Below are 19,448 nucleotides of genomic sequence, written 5' to 3'. Positions count from 1 at the left end.
AGGTGACCTCTGCTCCTCTCTCTCCTTCTCTCCTCCTGCCTGACGTCTTCAGCCCGTTCCTCCTCAGCGCGCGGAGCTGGCTGACGTCAGCGGGATCTCTTCTCTCTCCTCCCAGATGACGAAAGAAGAGCAGGTGAATATCGGTACACCAGGGAGCTGTATACCCTATGGTAAAAGGTATTTTCTATGGTACTGCACCTTATACAGTGCCAAGATGTCTTTCTCAAAATACCGTAATGACTCCTGACCTGACAGTTGGGGGGGGGGTGACAGGGGGACACAGAATCTTTGTAAAATTTGTACATACCGTAAATAAATAAGCCCTACCCCGAAAGTAAGTCCTAGTATGTTTTTTGTGGACAAAATTAATATACTTTCGGGGAAACACGGTAGTTGTTGAGAGAGTGCATGTGATTAGCACATGGCCAAGCAGCACTGTCCAGACAGAGGGTCGGGGGTCCTGCATCCTCATAAGAAAATCATGGGAGAATGAAAAATCCTCCTACAAGCTTTAACCAGACACTGATAGAAGTCACAAGCCTTCTGATGAGAAAAGGTATTTAGCAGTTTATATTTACTAAAACTACTGCATTTACATGGTTTGTGTAGTGTGGGAGACCATATATATTGAATGCAGGGTTCTGGGTTTAGTAACACTTTAAATGACATTACTGTCGAGCATATGTAATCATTAGCTATGACTAACAGGTAGGTTTCCTTTTCTCCATTCAGGACTTCACTATGACACTGTACCTGAGACATTACTGGAAGGATGAGCGGTTGTCTTTCCCGAGTAGCACCAACAAGAGTATGACATTTGACAGTCGACTTGTAAAGAAGATATGGGTGCCTGATGTCTTTTTCGTTCATTCAAAAAGATCTTTTATACATGATACAACAACAGATAACATTATGCTACGAGTATATCCAGATGGACAGGTTTTATACAGCATGAGGTGATTATCCTAATATAATTTTTTTCTGAAAATATAAGGTATGTGCTTTACAGTACTAATGCATTTAGCTAAGTGTGTGAAATTATAAAGAAAGCCTCTATAGCCCCGTACACACGGTCGGACCTTTGTCTGACCAAAATCACATCGGAATTCCGACAGAATTCCATCGGAGTAAAAGAGAACATGTTCTCTATCTAAACGCCGACTTTTCCATCAGAAATTCCGGTCGTGTGTATGGGGCATAAGTATATTCTGTGCTGAATATCATCAGACACATACAGTACATGTTCTGAAATTATGCTTGTACTGGAGGATGTTTACGTGGTAGCTTGTTACAGTGCAGTCTTGTTCAACAGTACAGGACCCTCACGGGGCAGGTGGGCAGGTTCAGGGAAATACAGGGCTAGCCAAGGCTTTTAGTTATAGCCGATGGAGTGGAGAGAAAAACATGTGAACAGAATGCTTACCAGATGGTAAGTGCCTTGTAATTGATGTAAAATAAATAAAACCATTCAAGATATGGTTGATTCATACGGGACATTGAACAACAGATCGTGGCAGTGAATAGATATAATAAGATGGAAGGCTGTCCAATTCCAGAGATATCAGTAGGGGGGGTTCACTTTCTGCACATATGGATCTTCCAAAATCTAAGTGTGCAGTTAAAGTGGATGTAAACCCTCCATACACCCAGTGAAGTGAACAGCCTCAGATGATGCACAGAGATGAAACAAATCTCCCTACATAAGCTTTACATGTATATCTGCTGTTTTCAGATTTATATATTCTTTAGAAAGTGCACATCATGTTAGGTGATTTTCTCTTCCTGGTAAGCACTGTAGTGAAGCCTGGGCATACAGCCAAGACAGCTGATTGGAGGAAAGGCACACACCCCCTCTCCTCATAGGTAGCGACTTTCAGAGCTGTTTGTTGAATCGTTCAGCTCAGTGCTAATCTATTTATAGCAACCTCCCCAACACAAATTTTAGGCTGCTTTTATCTCAGTTGACGGAGAACTTGTCAGGAGTTATCAGGCTGATAACAGAAGAATGGAGCAGGAGAAAGCTAGGTGGAAATCTAAGGTAAATTTCAAAAGCCAGTATAAAGGAATAGTTATGGTAAAAAAAAAGCACTTGTGGGTATAACTACTGTATTTATCGGCGTATACCGCGCACTTTTTCCCCTTAAAATAAGGGGAAAATCGTGGGTGCACGATATACGCCGATACTCGCTTCCCGCGCTCAGTTTGAATGCCTGCGCCGACATATATTGAATGCAGTACACTCGGCGACATTCGGCCAGGCTCGGCTTCGCTCATGCTCACACATAAACGTCACAGAGCGTGAGCACGAGCGAAGCCGAGCCTGGCCAAATGTAGCCGAGTGTACTGCACTCGGTATATGTTGGCGCAGGCATTCAAACTGAGCGCGTGCAGCGGCAATTCGACGGGGAGACAGCGCAGGAGAAGCCGGGAGGACACCACCAAAGCCGCATACGAACGCCGGACCCGACGAGGCCGCCGATGGACGCCACGCAAGACACCAAAACTGTAAGTACTACATTTTTTTTACAGGAATTGCGGGTCCACATTAGGGGTGCGCGCTATATGCCGGAATGCGCAATACCCTGATAAATACGGTAATATTTTTGGGGGGATGTGGCCTATGCCTACATGCTTTTGCTAACAGGTGTCCATTGTTCCCATCTCAGAAATTTGGAAGGTAGGAGATCATTTTAGATCTTTATTTACACAATTAATTAAGTTAATAAACATATATTTTTAATATAGGCATTGTATTAGTAATAAAAATTAGAGAAAGTGTTAGAAATATGTTTACGGATAATTCTGTCACATCATATTCTAAACACAATATCCTTTTTATTACTACAAAGGATCACTGTGACAGCAATGTGTAACATGGACTTTAGTCGTTTTCCTCTGGACACCCAGACCTGTACCCTGGAGCTCGAAAGCTGTGAGTAGCCATTTTAAAGGTTTTAAAAAAAGTAAATAAACAACTAATGCAAATCCATGCAAAATGTTGTGCATTTTCTTTAACCATTATGTTTTGAAATTGAACCAACAGAAGCCTTGAAAGAAACCTGTCTTTAGAGAAATAATTAGGCTGCTAATAGGGATGGGCTCGATGTTCGAGTCAAACGTAAGTTTAACTCAAACATCAGCTGTTCGTTTGTTCGTTAACAAACAAACACAGTGCATTGACGGCTGCTGATTGACCTGTGCTGCATGCTTTGGCCAATCACAGCACGATGTGCTGTGAGAGCCATGATTGGCCAAAGGAAGGGTGCCTTTGGCCAATCATGGCTTAGGGGCAAAGTCCACGCCCCACATTATTTACGGCTGCTGCTTACATGGCAGCCGTATATAGTGAATGAATAGAGATTAGACAGGTAGTTAGTATATAGTGCAGTCAGTGTAGTGTATAAAATACAGTTCAGAGTATATAGTGCAGTCAGTGTAGTATAAATAGTACAGTTCAGAGTATATAGTGCAGCCAGTGTAGTATATATAATACAGTTCAAAGTATATAGTGTAGTCAGTGTAGTATATATAACAGTTCAGAGTATATAGTGAAGTCAGTATAGTATATATATATAATACATTTCAGCATATATAGTGCAGTCATTGTAGTATATATAATACAGTGGAGAATATATAGTGCAGGCAGTGTAGTATATATAATACAGTGCAGGGTATATAGTGCAGTGCAGAGTATATAATACAGTGTATTAGAGTGGTTAAGGGGAACTCTATGACAGAATAGAAAAAAATTGCTGTGGGGTCCCCCCAAAATCCATACCAGGCCCTTTGGGTCTGGTATAGTTTTAAGGGGAACTTCACTCCAACATTTATAAAAAAAACAGTGTGTGGTCCCCACCAAAATCCATACCAGGCATTTTGGGTCAGGCATAGTTTTTAAGGGGAACTCCACGCAAAAAAATAAAATAAAAAATTGGCATCATACCCCTACTCATTTTACCAAAAACAAGTGTCAAAAAGTAATAACCACAAGAGACAGTTTTTGAAAATTCCTTTATTAAAAAAGAAGAAAAAAAAATGTACATCCATCTTTAATCACGCCACCCAAAAAAATAGAAAAATTTTAAAAGCTCTGCCTCGATGGGAGGCCTCGCCGCGATTGCTGTCTCTTGGCTTTGACAACTGTTATATATGTAAGGACAGGGCCACCCATTGACGTAACCGAGTAACCCTGTCCCTTCTGACATCATGTGACATCAGAGGGGGCAGGGCCATCTGTTTACATCAGTGGGTGGCCCCCAAAAGACAGCAGTCGCCGGGAGGCCTCCCATCGAGGCAGAGCTTTTTTTATTTTTCTATTTTTTGGGTCTGACTGGCGGTGTGATTGAAGATGGATGTACATTGCGGGACACTTTTTTTTAATAAAGGGATTGTCAAAAACTGTCTCATGTGGTTTCTACTATTTGATGTTTTTTTGGGTGAATGGGTAGGGATACGATGTACCCAATATCCATTCACATAGGGGGGCCGGGATCTGGTGGCCCCCTCGTTAAAGGGGCTTCCAGATTCCGATAAGCCCCCCCTGCCCACAGACCTCGAAAACCACTGGCCAGGGTTGTCGAGAAGAGGCCCTTGTCTCCATCAACATGGGGACAAGGTTGTTTGGGGTGCACCCCAAAGCACCCTCCCCATGTTGAGAGCATGCGCTTGCTCGGCCCCTCTATCCTGATCTCCAGGCTGCATGCTCTGATAAGGGTTTGGTATGGATTTTGGGGGGACCCTTAAAATCGATACCAGACCCAAAGATCTATATTTCCGGCAATACATTACTGCCACGAGCAAGTTTAAATTAATATTTTTCCTTTACAGAGGTCATTATTGTTGCGGCATGTTCTGCACATCGCACATATGCGCCACTTTACAGGCAGACTAAGATGGCCCCCCCCCCCCCAGGCACGATATTTAAAGGAATATTTCATTTTTATTGTTTAACTTGAAGCATCAATAAAATCACTGCTCCTTAAATAAAAACAGCCTGTCAGCGCGAGAGGAGTAAAAGCTGATTTGCGGCTCTTCCTGTTTACACTGTGATCAGCTGTGCTTGGACATAGCTGATCACGTAGTAAATAGCTTACGTCATAGGCTCTTTACTGGGATCGATCGCCGCGCTGCGAGCCACCACCGGCACACACTAGTGGCTTACCTTGCTAGACATCATATCACGTTCAGTCAGGATAATGCAACCGCTTTGCGCATGTCATATTGCTATATGGCGGGCGGGAAGTGGTTAAGTGATACTGTTATGTAAGAAGCAGTATCATTGTGTAATGCAGAAAATGCTTATACTTTATAAACTTATGTGGTCAATAGTGTAAAAACAATACTTTTGGGGCTGTTATTTAAAACAGTCTACAGGCTAAGCTGTCTGTATTGGAACTCTTGGCAAGTTTCTGTATCTGGATACTGCAGATCATTATTGAGCATGGTTATTTCCATAGTGAAATCTGTGTTACAGTGTAACATTTAAGGAGGACTATAGGAAAAATCAAAACTTACAAAGCTATGTGATGCAGCCTTTCACTCACATAAACACAACATTTCTTTGTATAGTCCCCCTATAACATGTGTTGGCTGGAGTTGTGCTTTCATTTGTTAGTCTCTTACTCAAAGTCCATTTAAAACTACAAGACCATATAAGGCTGGCCATACATGATCCAATTGTATTATTCAATTTCCTTTAGATTTACCTTCAACTATGTTGTGCAAGAGCCTGCTTGATTGCATACAAATTGAAACTCCTAAGGTTTGACCTCATAGTATATGGTTTTGGTAAATCTGAAGACATAAATCTGCAGAAAATCTAATAGTGTGCATGGGGCCTTAGACTACTCTGTCCCACAAGGAGTCAATGATGCTGAGCTATTTCACTGCATAATTTATGCATAATTTATGTTTTTCTTATCTGTTTTTTTTTTATGTTTCTCCCAAGCCCAACACATTGCTTCTGCCCAGTGCCGGCCCAAGACATTGTGCTGCCTGGTACCAAGAATGAAATGCTGCCCCCCCCAAAAAAAAATTACGCCCACCAAAATGCCCCCCCATCCATTATTTTATATCATGATAACTAAAGTGGACCTATCATGGCTCTATACATGTATATAGGAGTATAAAAATGACCTGTTATGGCTCTATTCATGCAATTAACCCCACAGTGGAGCGGAGAGCGGAACGGGAGGAGCGGTCGGGCGGCAATTAGCCCCACAGTGGAGTGGAGAGTGGAGCTGGCGGAATGGGATGGCGTGTGGGCGGCAATTTGCTGCCCCCCTGAAAGTGCTGCCTGGTACAATGGTGCCATCGGGTCCCATGGTAGGGCCGGCCCTGCTTCTGCCTGTGATTGGGGAGTGTTGTTCGGTAGATAGAGTGAGGACTTACAATGTTTGTGGGTTATGAATATTTATTTCACCCAGGCCAATCACTGGGAGGTTTGTGCCAGTGATGTGGGCTGAGTAAGTGGTAAATAATTGGACTGTCTAGGAGGGTCTTTTCTGGAAAAGATTAGTGTATGAGGGGTCCCTTACCTCCCAGACTTGCTTCCTGGAGAGGCTGTGATTCCAGAGGCCATTGCCTCCCAGGCCTTCTGAGCAATCCAGTTCTTCTTTTCTTGGGCCTCTATGCTGGGGGAGAAACCTGAAGAAGAGTCCTGTTTCATCATTTGCTGGTCCCAGCTTAAAGCACCACAACTACAAATTGACTGAATTTCCTTAATGTAATATAAAAGTTTTTTTTTTTTTTATAATGTAATTGCAATATGCACACATATGAAGGCTAGCTTTGAAGTGTGCTCAGAAATTTTGTATATTCCCCTGCCCATGTATACCTTTTCCTTTTTTTCTAGTTTTAAATTGAGTTGTTGTCTTTGTTGCTTCACTGTAGTGTGTAATTAAATTTTTGTTAGGAAATGAAAATCAACCACTGTAAATGTAAATTGAACCTGTGAGGTTTTACAAATTATGGGTGTTTATCTAACATTCTTTTATTTAAAGATGCATATACTGATGAAGATCTGATGCTCTACTGGAAGAATGGAAATGAATCCCTAAAAACAGATGAGAAGATCTCACTATCTCAATTCCTGATTCAAAAATTCCATACTACGTCTAGACTAGCCTTCTACAGTAGCACAGGTAACGTGAACAACGGAACTAAAGAAAATAGTCATAAATACTGTATAACATGACACTGGTCCTTTTACACAGGGCCCCTCTGCTCTGTTCAGGGGATCTTTGGGTCGATCCCCTGCCAAATCTGATCTGAATGGGATGATGTTCATTTTGTGACATCTGAGCTGTTCAGCTTTTTTTGTTTGCATTTTGTCAGTGGACTGTGGTGGACACATGTTGGATCTATGAGCTGCTGGATGGAAATGGACTGTGTGCTACCTCTGCAAAGTCACATTATGGCCAGAAAAATGGACACAGTGGGGCAGATCCAGAGAGAGAGAGTACGCCGGCATATCTACTGATACGCCGGCGTACTTTCAAATTTCCCGCGTCGTATCTTTAGTTTGAATCCTCAAACCAAGATACGACGGCATCTGGGTTCGATCCGACAGGCGTACGGCTTCATACGCCTTCGGATCGTAGATGCAATACTTCGGCGTCCGCTGGGTGGAGTCTGCGTCGTTTTCCGCGTCGGGTATGCAAATTAGCTTTTTCCAACGATCCACGAATGTACGCGCGGCCGTCGTATTCTCTTACGTCGTCTCTAGTCGGCTTTTTCTGGCGTATAGTTAAAGCTGCTATTTTGCGGCGTATAGATAGACTTGCCATGTTAAGTATGGCCGTTGTTCTCGCGTCGAAATTTGAATTTTTTTTATTTTTTGCGTAAGTCGTCCGTGAATAGGGATGGACGTAAGTCACGTCTAAGTTAAAAAAATGACGTTGTTGCGACGTCATTTCGCGCAAAGCACGGCGGGAAATTTCGAAACGGAGCATGCGCAGTTCAATCGGCGCGGGGACGCGCTTCATTTAAATGAATCACGCCCCCTAATCGCCGTTTTGAATTCTGCCGCCAGAAATACACTACGCCGCTGTAACTTACGGCGCAAATTCTTCCAGGATTCGACTTAAAGCCAGGTAAGATACGGTGGCGTAGCGTATCTCTGATACGCTGCCCCTTTCCATTTCTATATGGATCTGGCCCAGTACTTTTATTTATTTTTTCTCTGGACCTGGACAGACTTGGAGATTGGCGAATATAAAGGGACAAAAGTCCAATTTAATCCACCTACCTTTTAACCTGCAATGAGCTTCCGATCAGGTCCACCTGAATGCTTGACAGGTAGACCTGGTCAGAATGTCTTTGTGAAAGGGTCTTAGTTAATGGGCCTTGAACAATCTTTGAGTGATTGGAGTGATTGGATACAGTGGTTTATATGGGCATGTAGGATAAATCCACTCAGGTATTGGATACAGAAAAGCATCCACTTTCCATGTTGTTGGGGCAGTCTTCTGATCATGATCAGACTGCCCCTAGTGGAAGTAAAACAAATCAGTAGGCAGCCTGACCACATACTGTATGTACCAAGTTATTTTGTCTATTTTGGTCCTATTAAAGAGTCACTCTTGCACCTTTAAACTTTAGATCAGGAAAACTTCAACTGGGACTTTTTTTTTCTTTTTGTGTAAAGACCGTGAGAGTGATCTATTGAAATTGTTTTGTGTATATACGACACTTTAATTGCACACAGGTAGGCTCTCTTCAACAACATAGGTTACTGTTGTCTGTACAATAGTTGATTTAGAGGTTCACAGCAAACACTGTGTGAAACGTATGCAGTCAAGGTTTTTCAGAATTTATTTGTAAATTATTAATAAAATGCAGCTAAATATATCAACTTCAACATTATGCACTATTTTTCAATGTGTGATGCCTATAGATTTATTATATGTGGCTCCTATACTCTAGTTTTAACACATCTAATAAATTAATTCCTATGTTCTTTTTTTAATAAAAATATAAATGCTCTGTTTTCTAGGGTGGTACAACCGGCTGTATATTAATTTTACACTGAGACGTCACATTTTTTTCTTCCTACTGCAAACATATTTCCCTGCAACTCTTATGGTCATGCTTTCCTGGGTCTCATTCTGGATAGATCGCAGAGCCGTTCCTGCCAGAGTTTCCCTTGGTAAGGCCGCAATCCTCTTTATGTACAGATGGATGAGAAAAGAAGAGTGCAGTAAAATAATTTTCATATATACCTAATATTAAGATATAGACAGGAGCCAAATTAGCCTACCAGTATGTCTTTGGAATGTAGGGGGAAACTGGGGTATCCAGTTGAAACTCTTGAAAGCACAGATAGAACTTGCGGGCTCCATGCAGATAGTGTTCTGAGCAGGACCCAAGCAGAGCATGCCAGCACTAAACCACTTTGCTGGTCCATCTATGCTTATTTTAATTTTGATAAGAAGATTTTTTTATGGAACTTACCAAAACTTATATACATGGGCCCGGATTCACAAAGCACTTGCGCCGACGTATCTCCAGATACGCCGCGTAAGTGCAAATATGCGCCGTCGTATCTATGCGCCGGACTCAAAAAAACAAGATACGCCTGAAAATAGGCTTCATCCGACCGACGTAACTTGCCTACACCGGCGTAGAGTGGGCGTATATTTACGCTGGACATATTTGGCGCACCCATTGATTTTTTATTCACATATGTAAATGAGGGAGAAACGCCGATTCAGGAACGTCCGCCCGACGCAGTGCGCGTAAAGTCATACGTCCGGCGTAAAGTTATGCCCCATAAAGCAAGTGTAACTCAGCAGCATCCATGCAAAGGGCTGCACCAGGGAACACAAGCCGACGTATTTTACGTAGGATATGAATATGACTAGGCGTAGGTTACGTTCATCGTAACGTAGGTTACATATCTTAGGGAGTAGTACCGACGTGATTCTGAGCATGCGCACTGGGATGCTTCCACGGGACGCGCCGTTCATTATACGTATCTGTCTGAGACTCAGCCCATCATTTGCATGGGGTCACGCCTCATTTGCATGGCTCACGCCCACTTCCACATACGCCGGCTTACGTCTAGGAAACCCAGCGCAGATTTGGCAGCACTGGCTTTGTGAATCCAGTGCTTGCCTCTCTGCTCTGCGTCGGCGTAGCGTAAAGAGGATACGCTACGGCGGCATAAATATGCGCCGATGTATGTGATGGTTTTGTAAAGAACAAAGCTACCATTTGGCTACATAAAGACTTTATTGACCTTGTCCTGGTACACCACTGAAATGCTACATGACCTATAGGGTTTTTTGATTGCTGTCAGTACAACTCATGCCGTAACTGTTTTCAGTTGGAATCAATGCTTTCCATACACTGTCTGTGTTCTCCTTAGTGCTCTGGCCCCTGATTTTGAACATTATATTTGAAATAAATTGTTGAGTTTTATGGTTCTTACACAGCATATCAAGCACATTTATAATTTTTTCCCACTTTTTAACCATTCCAGTACTGTATATGGGTATTTTGTGCCAAAGTAAATGGAGTTTGGAGATAATATGTGGGTTTAATGTGGGTTTGAATCTGTATTAACATATCTTGGTTTCCTTTTTTTTTTCTCAGGTATAACAACAGTGCTGACCATGTCAACTATCATTACCGGAGTGAACGCCTCCATGCCCCGAGTATCATACATTAAAGCTGTTGATATATACCTGTGGGTTAGTTTTGTGTTTGTTTTTCTATCGGTGTTGGAATATGCTGCTGTCAATTACTTGACTACAGTGCAAGAGAGAAAAGAGAGGAAGATGAGAGATAAGGTAAGAAAACTTGTGGACATATCATAATCTAACATATGTTTTGTTGGTTTTGTTGTTATGAACACAGTTCTGTGAAAACTTAATTAAATGAGCAATGACCTAATAATATGTAGAGGATGCAAAAGATTCCCTTTGTTGTGAATCTGAAAGTGAATTCTGGTCAGGTGTCTTCCTTGACATACCTCAATTGCCAAAATACTTACAAAGGTCAACTTCAATCAATGAACAACAGTGATTATTTTAGTGCACTTTCAGTTCACTTGCAGCGCACTTGTTGTGCAAAGTGGATTTACCTTTCATAAATAACCCCCATTGGCTTTACTGAAGCAGTATTTTGGGACGTCTTTAATTATATATACATATCAGTGACGGTTGGTGGTTAAAATTTTTGGGGGGTTTTACGGCAAACAGACCTGGCCCCCTCATTCGTATCTTATGATTGAGCGATCAAAGTGGCGATCCACTGGCACTACACCCCCCCCCCCCACTGATCTGGACCATATAACAATCTAAACAGGCAGAATGGTGTTTGAAAAAGGGATCTGCAAACGCATGCTAGACCCCACCTTTGGAAAACTTGGGGTTTTCAGTTGTTGGCGCCACTTTCAGGAGTTTCATATCTTGCTGTCTGTTGTACTGTTTACCTGCTCCTCTTATAGTCTCAAGCCATGTACACATGATCGGATATCTGATGGATTCTAATCCGACTTTCATCAGTCTTGCCTACACACCATCGGTAAAAAATCCTACTGTGTCCATTGCGGTGACGTAAAACACTACGACGTGCTGAGAAAAATGAAGTTCAATGCTTCCGAGCATGCATCAACTTGATTCTGAGCATGCGTAGATTTTTGACCGATGGAATTCCACACAAACGATTGTTTTTTTCTATCGTTTTTTTTTATCCATAGGAAAATTTTAAAACATGTTCTATTTTTTTTCACCAATGGAAAACAAACCGATGCGGCCCACACACGATCAGTTTGTCCGATGAAAACGGTCCATCGGTCTGTTTTCTTTCTCAATATATTTATTAAATTTTCAATTCTCAAACAAAGTTACAAACTGTAAACATACATCTGCAGTTACACAGTGAATGAGTAATTTGCATAAGTGAGTATTGTTACCAACAAGAGTATGCAAGATAAACAATATAAAATAGTAAAATAATTTGAATGGATACGAATATTATTTTAATTTTAGAATTGAACGGTTCATAAATCCCGAAGAGGGAATAAATTGAAAGAATATTAATCAGATGAGTAAGTAGAGGAGGAGAAAATAGATATAAAGAAGAAGTATTGAGGTTATCATATCAAAGCAAAGCAGGAGTCATGTATTATTCTTCGAGTCTCATTGTCAATTAGATTTAGGTATCATGGTGTTTGGAGGTAATTAATCCAAGGGGACCACACCTTGTCAAATACAGCTTGTTTATCTTTAAGGATGTTGTTCAATTTTTCATTGACCATGATCCAAGAAATTTTATTTTTTACCACATCAAGATTAATCACTGGAGTCTCCATCGGTCTGTTTTCATCAGACAAACTGATTGTGTGTACACGGCTTTAGCCAGTGACTCCATTCTCACACACACAGTGGTATGCACATTTGTGCAATGCAGTGCCATCTATTTTGAATGGCTTCTTAATGTGTGACTCCTAAAATGTAGCCTTTTGGTTTACATTTGCAGCCAGCATTTTAACCATTTCATTGCTGGAACACACTGGATTGCTGCAGAATCATACCCTCTGTGCAAGACTGGCACTACACCCCCCAGTCCCCCTATTTCCCTTCCATCCACTGCCAGACCCCCCCTGCACAGGATAGGTGGCTCTCCTCCGACACTACCGCCCAACCCCCCCCCCCCTCGCGATCCATAGCCTTTCCTTATGCTGTGGGAGAGGAGGACAAGGAGGCGGTGCACTGCTGTCCTGAATCCGGCAGAGGGCTCCTAGGTGCATATTTACGCTGGCCGCTAGGTGGCGCTTCTGTTGATTTCCACGTAGAGTATGCAAATTAGCTAGATACGCCGATTCTCAGAACGTAGGTCCGCCCGGCGAATTTTTTTACGTCGTTTGCGTTAGGCTTTTTCCAGCGTATAGTTACCCCTGCTCTATGAGGCGTACGCAATGTTAAGTATGGACGTCGGGCCAGCGTCGGAATTTTCCGTTGTTTACGTCGTTTGCGTAAAACGTTCGCGAATAGGGCTTTGCGTAAATTACGTTCACGTCGAAAGCATTGACTATTTGCGACGTGATTTTGAGCATGCGCACAGGGATACCCCCACGGATGCCGAATGCGCCGTTAAAAAAAAACGTCATTTACGTGGGGGCAAGTTGAATTAACCTAAAACACGCCCACATCTTAGTCATTTGAATTTCGCGCCCTTACGCCAACACATGTACACTACGCTGCCGTAACTTACGGCGCAAATTCTTTGTGGATAAGGAACCTCCGCTCTAAGTGACGGCGGCGTAGTGTATCTGAGATACGCTACGCCGGCCTATATATGCGCCGAGGTATGTGGATCTGGCCCAGCATTTGCTAAATAATAGTTGAACCTGGAAAATGGCACTGCATCGTGCCAGAACACAGTCTACATTAAAACAGTATACCAAAAACTTTTATGTCCTTAAAACATAAAAAAAATATTCAGGTATACAAATAAGTCATAGAGGTGTTGTAAAGTTAAACAACGATTGCCAAGACTACTAAATTTAGCCTGGACATCTGGGAATCAGTGGCCTCTGGTAATGAAAGGGTTAAAAAACTACTAGGCTGTTTTACCTAGAAGTTAGGTATAGTTTTACTGCATCTCCGAATGAAATAAAAGTGTAAAATCTAATAATGAGAGGAGCTGATGGGATAATTCGGATGGTGCTTAAATCGATATTAAACCCCAAAACAAAAATGTAATATATTGCAGCTTGCCAATCCTTAAATAAAGTGGCTGCATTCATTTTCTTTTTTAGGCTTTTTTTCCCCTCTGTTTTTACCTGTTGATCTGGCCAGTAACACACCTCCCGCATTAGAGTTACCCCACTCTGGATGAAGTTACACAGGGGGCAAATTTGAGCAGCATTGTTAATCTAGGGGAGGGGAGAGTTAAATATGCTAGCAGATTTAGATACACTAACAAACTCAATCTGAACTCCAGCTTAAACTTTATAATCATGTACGTACAGGAACAATTATTTCCTTTTGGGATAAAGTATTTTAATAAAAAAAAAAAAGAAGAAGCTGATCATTGTAAGCACTTGTATCAGTGGTAAATGGTTTGTATCATCACTGTAACTATTACATCTACAAGAGAGCTTGTTCTGCCCTTTCTTCCAGGATGTACCTCCTCTCATATAGCTAGATTCAGGCTGGCGAGCGCATAGTTGCGGCGACGTAGCGTATGGCATTTACACTACGCCGCCGTAATTTAGCGAGGCAAGTACATGATTCACAAAGTACTTGCCTGCTAAGTTACGGCGGCGTAGTGTAAATCGGGCTGGTGTAAGCGCGGCTAATTCAAATTTGGCTGAGGGGGCGTGTTTTATGTTAATGGAGCTTGACCTGACGTGATTGACGTATTTTACGAACGGCGCATGCGCCGTCCGCCTACATATCCCAGTATGCATTGTGGCTAAGTACGTTGCACGGTCCTATTGATTTTGACGTGGACGTAAATGACGTAAAACCCTATTCACGGACGACTTACGCAAACGACGTAAAATTTTCAAATTTCGACGCGGGAATGGCGGCCATACTTAACATTACTATTCCAGCTATTTGATAGAATAACTTTAGGCCTGCTTATGCGTTACGTAAACGGCGTATCTGTACTGCGTCGGCCGGGCGTACGTTCGTGAATAGGCGTATCTAGTGATTTACATATTCTACGCTGACCGCAATGGAAGCGCCACCTAGCGGTCAGCCTAAAAATTACACTTTAGGATACGAGGGTGTAAGACACTTACACCGCTCGTATCTGAGCCTAATTTAAGCGTATCTGGTTACCAGAATACGCTTAAATTAGCGCCAATGCAAATTCTATCTACTGATACGCCAGCCTAAGTCTCTCTGAATCTAGCTAATAGTAATCAGTCCTAGGCAATGATAGAGATCCTATATCTGATCATGTCCTACACTCAGGCCCCGTACACACGACCGAGTTTCTCGGCAGAATTCAGCCAGAAACTTGATCAGAGCTGAATTCTGCCGAGAAACCCGGCGTGTGTACACTTTCGGCCAAGGAAGCCGACGAGTTCCTCGTCGAGCCAAATAGAGAACATGTTCTCTATTTCCTCGTTGTTCAATGAGGAAAGTTGGCTCGCCGAGATCCTCGGTGGCTTCACACAGAACTCGACGAGCAAAATGATGAGTTTTGCCCGTCGAGTTCCTCGGACGTGTGTACGGGGCCTAACTGGTATTTCTGCCTAGCATGTGATTAGTGCAGTCATCCTTCCTCCTGTCCTCCCACCCAGCATTACCTCAATTCTCATTCCCTCTATTTTCCCGACTGCCAACTCTACTGACAACTTAGCTTCTTCCTCTGCCTGCCACATGAATATCAGTGATCAGTACAAGGCAATGTGATGAAGATCTCAAATACACTAATCATGTCCCGCACTCAGCAGTCTTCCACTTCTCAGAGCGTGATCTGAGTCCCCCTTCTTCTCTATATTCACATCTCTCTGATCCTCCTCCCCAGATTCACCCTACTCCATCCTCCATTCTGCCAACTTTCCTAACAGCCCAGCTTCTTCCTTTGCCTGCCACATGACTGACGGGTCTGGGCCTCCCTGCTCACCCGATGGGGCCAGAACCCACTATGGTAGGAGTAACTGTACCCCTCTGATTGCAACTCTGGTCTCGCTGCTACTTAAATATCTAAGCCATGGCCAAGGGTGGTTTCTACGTGAGAGAGAAGCACTGACTGGCATGTACATTTTTAGCATGTACTTTTTTGCATTTGTTGTGTCTTTAATTCCATTGCTGAAAATGACTATCTGTAATGGATATTATTCAATTCTCCGCTGTGAATTAGCTTGGGGCATAGATTTATGGAAAAACTTAAATAAACGCTTTGATATTAGTGTGTGCTTACAGATGCTCTACTATATTTTCAGCAATATTTGTAAACATCTCATTTCCCAAATTGACCTTACATGCTGGCATAGTCAATATGTTTCATATATTAAAAAAAGCTTTGCATAACAAAATATGTTAATCAAATGTGTAATTAGAAAGTTACAAACACAGATATGAATTTTATTATGAACCTTAATTAAGGTCACTATATCCTTTGTTACAATTTAAGTTCATTATTTTTAAATTATAAAAAAAAAAAAAAATCCCCAATTCAAAGTTAATTAGCTGCTTAATATGCTTCAAGCAATTTGTTGTATGCAGAAATGCAATGAGCTGTGTAAATAACTTTCTTGTTTATAAACTCACAATAGTAAGATAGAGCTAATCATAGTTTCCTGTCTCCCTTTCAGTTTCCCTGCACATGTGGGATGTCTCACACAAAGACAATGATGCTGGATGGAGTGTATGGTGACCCTGAAACCAACAGTTTGGCTGGATACACTAAAAGTCCCCCGGCCCCGGAAGACGTAGAGAAGCAGGACAAAATGGTGGTGCATTTGACCTTGAGTCCAAAGTCTAGTACCGCCAGGAAAAAAGCACGCAAGGGCCACGTTGGCTTGCGGCTGATGCAGAATACCCACGCAATTGATACATATTCAAGGATGATCTTTCCAGGGTCCTTTATCTTTTTTAACTTGATATATTGGTCTGTGTTCTGTTAATAATTGTAGTGAAGGACTCTCTTCACATTTAAGACTCTTTCACCATGTGAATAATGGGAATGTGGGATCTAGACTAAATGCCTTTACTATTTTATAATTGCTAATTATGATTGCTGTTATCCGTTAAAAGAACAAATACCTCAATAAAATGGTATGTTACTTTACAACTATAAAATAAAAATGCCCTAATGCAATCTAATTTACATTTTTGCATTTACAATTTTTGACTGGAATGATTTTTTTTATTTTTACATTTGCTGTTAGAATATGTATGTATTTCTGGCGTCTTTATTGAACATAATCAACAAAGGACCCCATGTGGAGACAAATTTCTAGTCCATCAATTAAATAGATTCTTAAATACAAACACTAAGGCCCCTTTCACACTGAGGAGTTTTTCAGGCGGTTTAGCGCGGGGGCTTTTAAACTGAGGCGATGCGCTGGCGGGTGAGAAAAAAATCTCCTGCAAGCAGCATCTTTGAAGCGGTGAGAGGAGCGGTGTGTATACCGCTCCTTCCCATTTAAAACAATGGGAAACCGCAGTAATACCGCCCGCAATGTGCCTCTGCAGAGGCGCATTGAAGGCGGTATTAACCCTTTTTCGGCTGCTAGCGGGGGTTAATACCGCACTGCTAGCAGCCGAATCCCGCGGCAATTCCGACGGTATAGCGCCGCTATTTTTACATATCTTGGCTCAAACATCAAACTTCCTACCCAAATGGCATCCTGAAGAAATGTTAGAAACAAATTGCTCATCTTAATGCCAATCAGGCAAAGATGTTTGCTGCTTGACACCAAATTTATATATAAGACCAAGAGAGCAGTTAGGGTTTTAGTAAGAATGTCTTCTAATTCATACCTTTCCAGCTGTGAGCAGTGCCCAGATCTACGTGTCAATAAATGGGGGGGAGCACTTCTTGTGTAAAGGATTCCTTATATCTTACATGGTCCAGCGGTGTAAAGTGATAATTCAACGGAAAAAAATATGTACTTCTGGGTTTCAGGCAGCTACGGGTGTCACTTGGCTGGTGTAAAAATCTCAGTGTGTTATTTTCATATAGTATGCATGAACTTTTGAAATTAGTTAAGAAGGCTACTTCCTCTTTGTTCTGTGCCGGCCCACCAATGAGATGCATGCCAGATTTTGCACATGCACTTTATGAGATCTGCACAGTTTTTATGATTTATACTTTACTTTGACTAGCAACGTAAGCGTCATTGCGCCAGCTGACACTAATGCTGCTAAAGCCAATATTGAAACAATAAGACCTCATGTACACTTCTGCTGGTAAACGGATGTTCAGGAGCAGTTGGGCGTTTTTTTCAGCTGCCCCTGAACTCTCCTCTATGTTATCTTATCAGTACATGTACACTGGGACGTTTATAGTAATTTCTAGGCAGTTGAGTTTAGAAGCATTTTTTTGGAAAGCAAAAAAATGCGTTCAGGACGGATGTTTAAAGAGGCATTTGAAATGCCAATTGCCTGTAACAGCCTACAAACGCTGCTAAACGCGGTAACACGCGTTTAGCAGTGTTTTGTTTACAGGCATTTTTAATGGAGAAAATTTGTTGACCATTTTTTATGTAAAAAACACTTCTAAATGCAAACATGGCTAAATGCGGCATTACGGATGTTTTTAAACTTCAGTTACTATCTGTCAAGTTAAATTGTTCAGGAGACGTTTTAAAACGTCCCGTGTACATGATGCCTAGGAAATTGTGCTAGATTGCCATAGATGCATGTGCAAAGCAAGTAGCCACTACCTGTTAGGCCCCGTACACACGACCAAACATGTATGCTGAAACTGGTCCGCGGGCCAGTTTCAGCATACATGTTCGGTCGTGTGTGGGCGCGAGCGGGCCGAATTCCAGCAAACATTTGCCCGCCGGGCCTTTTCCCAGAAGACAAATATTCCTGGACGTGTTTTAAAACCGTCCGCTGGAATCCTGCCCGCTCGGACATGTACGGTCGTCAGTACAGACCTACCGTACATGTCCAGGCGCCCGCCGTCCCTCGCATGCGTCGAATGACTTCGACGCATGCGTGGAAGCCTTTAAATGGCAGGCCCGCCCACGTCTCTGCGTCATCGCCGCGTCATCGTCGCGGCAACGACGCGGACACGCCCCGCGTATTGTTTACGCGCGGACTTCTGTACGATGGTGTGTACAACCATCGTACAGAAGCCCTCTGGCAGACATGTACGGTGAAAACGGTCCGACGGACCGCTTTCACCATACATGTTTGTTCGTGTGTACCCGGCCTTAGTCATCTGTTCAGAAAAATAAGACCTTCTCCCATGAGAGCTCCCTGGAAATAATTTATTACAGGTACTTATATAGCACTGCCAATTTACACAGCACTTTATCATATATATTGTACGTTCACATTAGTCCCTGTCCTCAAGGAGCTTACATTAAAAAGTCCCTAGCTCACATATACTAGGGCCAATTTGGATGTATTTGGAGTGTGTGAGGAAACACATGCAGGCACAGGGAGAACATGCAATCTCCAGGCAGTGCTGTGGTTGGGATTTGAACCAACAACCCTAGTGCTACGAGGCAGAAGTGCTAACCACTTAGCTACTGTGCTGCAGACTTGAATGTGTTTTTCGTTCTGCCTGCAGAGCTGCATACACCTGTGCTTTTTAGGTTTAAGAAGGATAGGTCCTCTTTAATGCAGTGCACTGGTAAAATTAAAATCATGTACAGAGATTTTGAACTGGGGAAAAAAAACGTTTTGTTTTCTCTGTGAGTACCTCACTAGATAGCGTTGAGTTTATCTGAAATTTTTTATAAAAATTACCGTACTTTCTTTCACAGATGCTAGAGGTATAGTAATTGGTAATGGTGG

The 19,448-nt window shown here is 42.3% G+C and overlaps 1 protein-coding gene across 1 annotated transcript in view; it reads left to right on the top strand.

The window, feature by feature from the left end:
• Window positions 1-17,035, top strand: part of LOC120937111 (gamma-aminobutyric acid receptor subunit rho-2-like) — a 119,065-nt gene extending 102,030 nt beyond the window's left edge. Inside the window, exons 4-9 of the mRNA XM_040350091.1 lie at window positions 733-956; window positions 2,850-2,932; window positions 7,002-7,142; window positions 8,996-9,148; window positions 10,597-10,793; window positions 16,286-17,035. Of these exons, the coding sequence (XP_040206025.1) occupies window positions 733-956; window positions 2,850-2,932; window positions 7,002-7,142; window positions 8,996-9,148; window positions 10,597-10,793; window positions 16,286-16,597 (1,110 nt within the window). The 3' untranslated portion in view covers window positions 16,598-17,035. The remainder of the gene's footprint in view (window positions 1-732; window positions 957-2,849; window positions 2,933-7,001; window positions 7,143-8,995; window positions 9,149-10,596; window positions 10,794-16,285) is intronic.
• The last annotated feature ends 2,413 nt before the right edge of the window (window positions 17,036-19,448 follow it).

This window comes from Rana temporaria, chromosome 4 (genome assembly GCF_905171775.1).
Source record: "Rana temporaria chromosome 4, aRanTem1.1, whole genome shotgun sequence".
Classification (NCBI taxonomy): Eukaryota; Metazoa; Chordata; class Amphibia; order Anura; family Ranidae; genus Rana; species Rana temporaria.
Note: the sequence above shows the minus strand (reverse complement) of the source record. Positions and strands in the feature narration are given on the sequence as shown.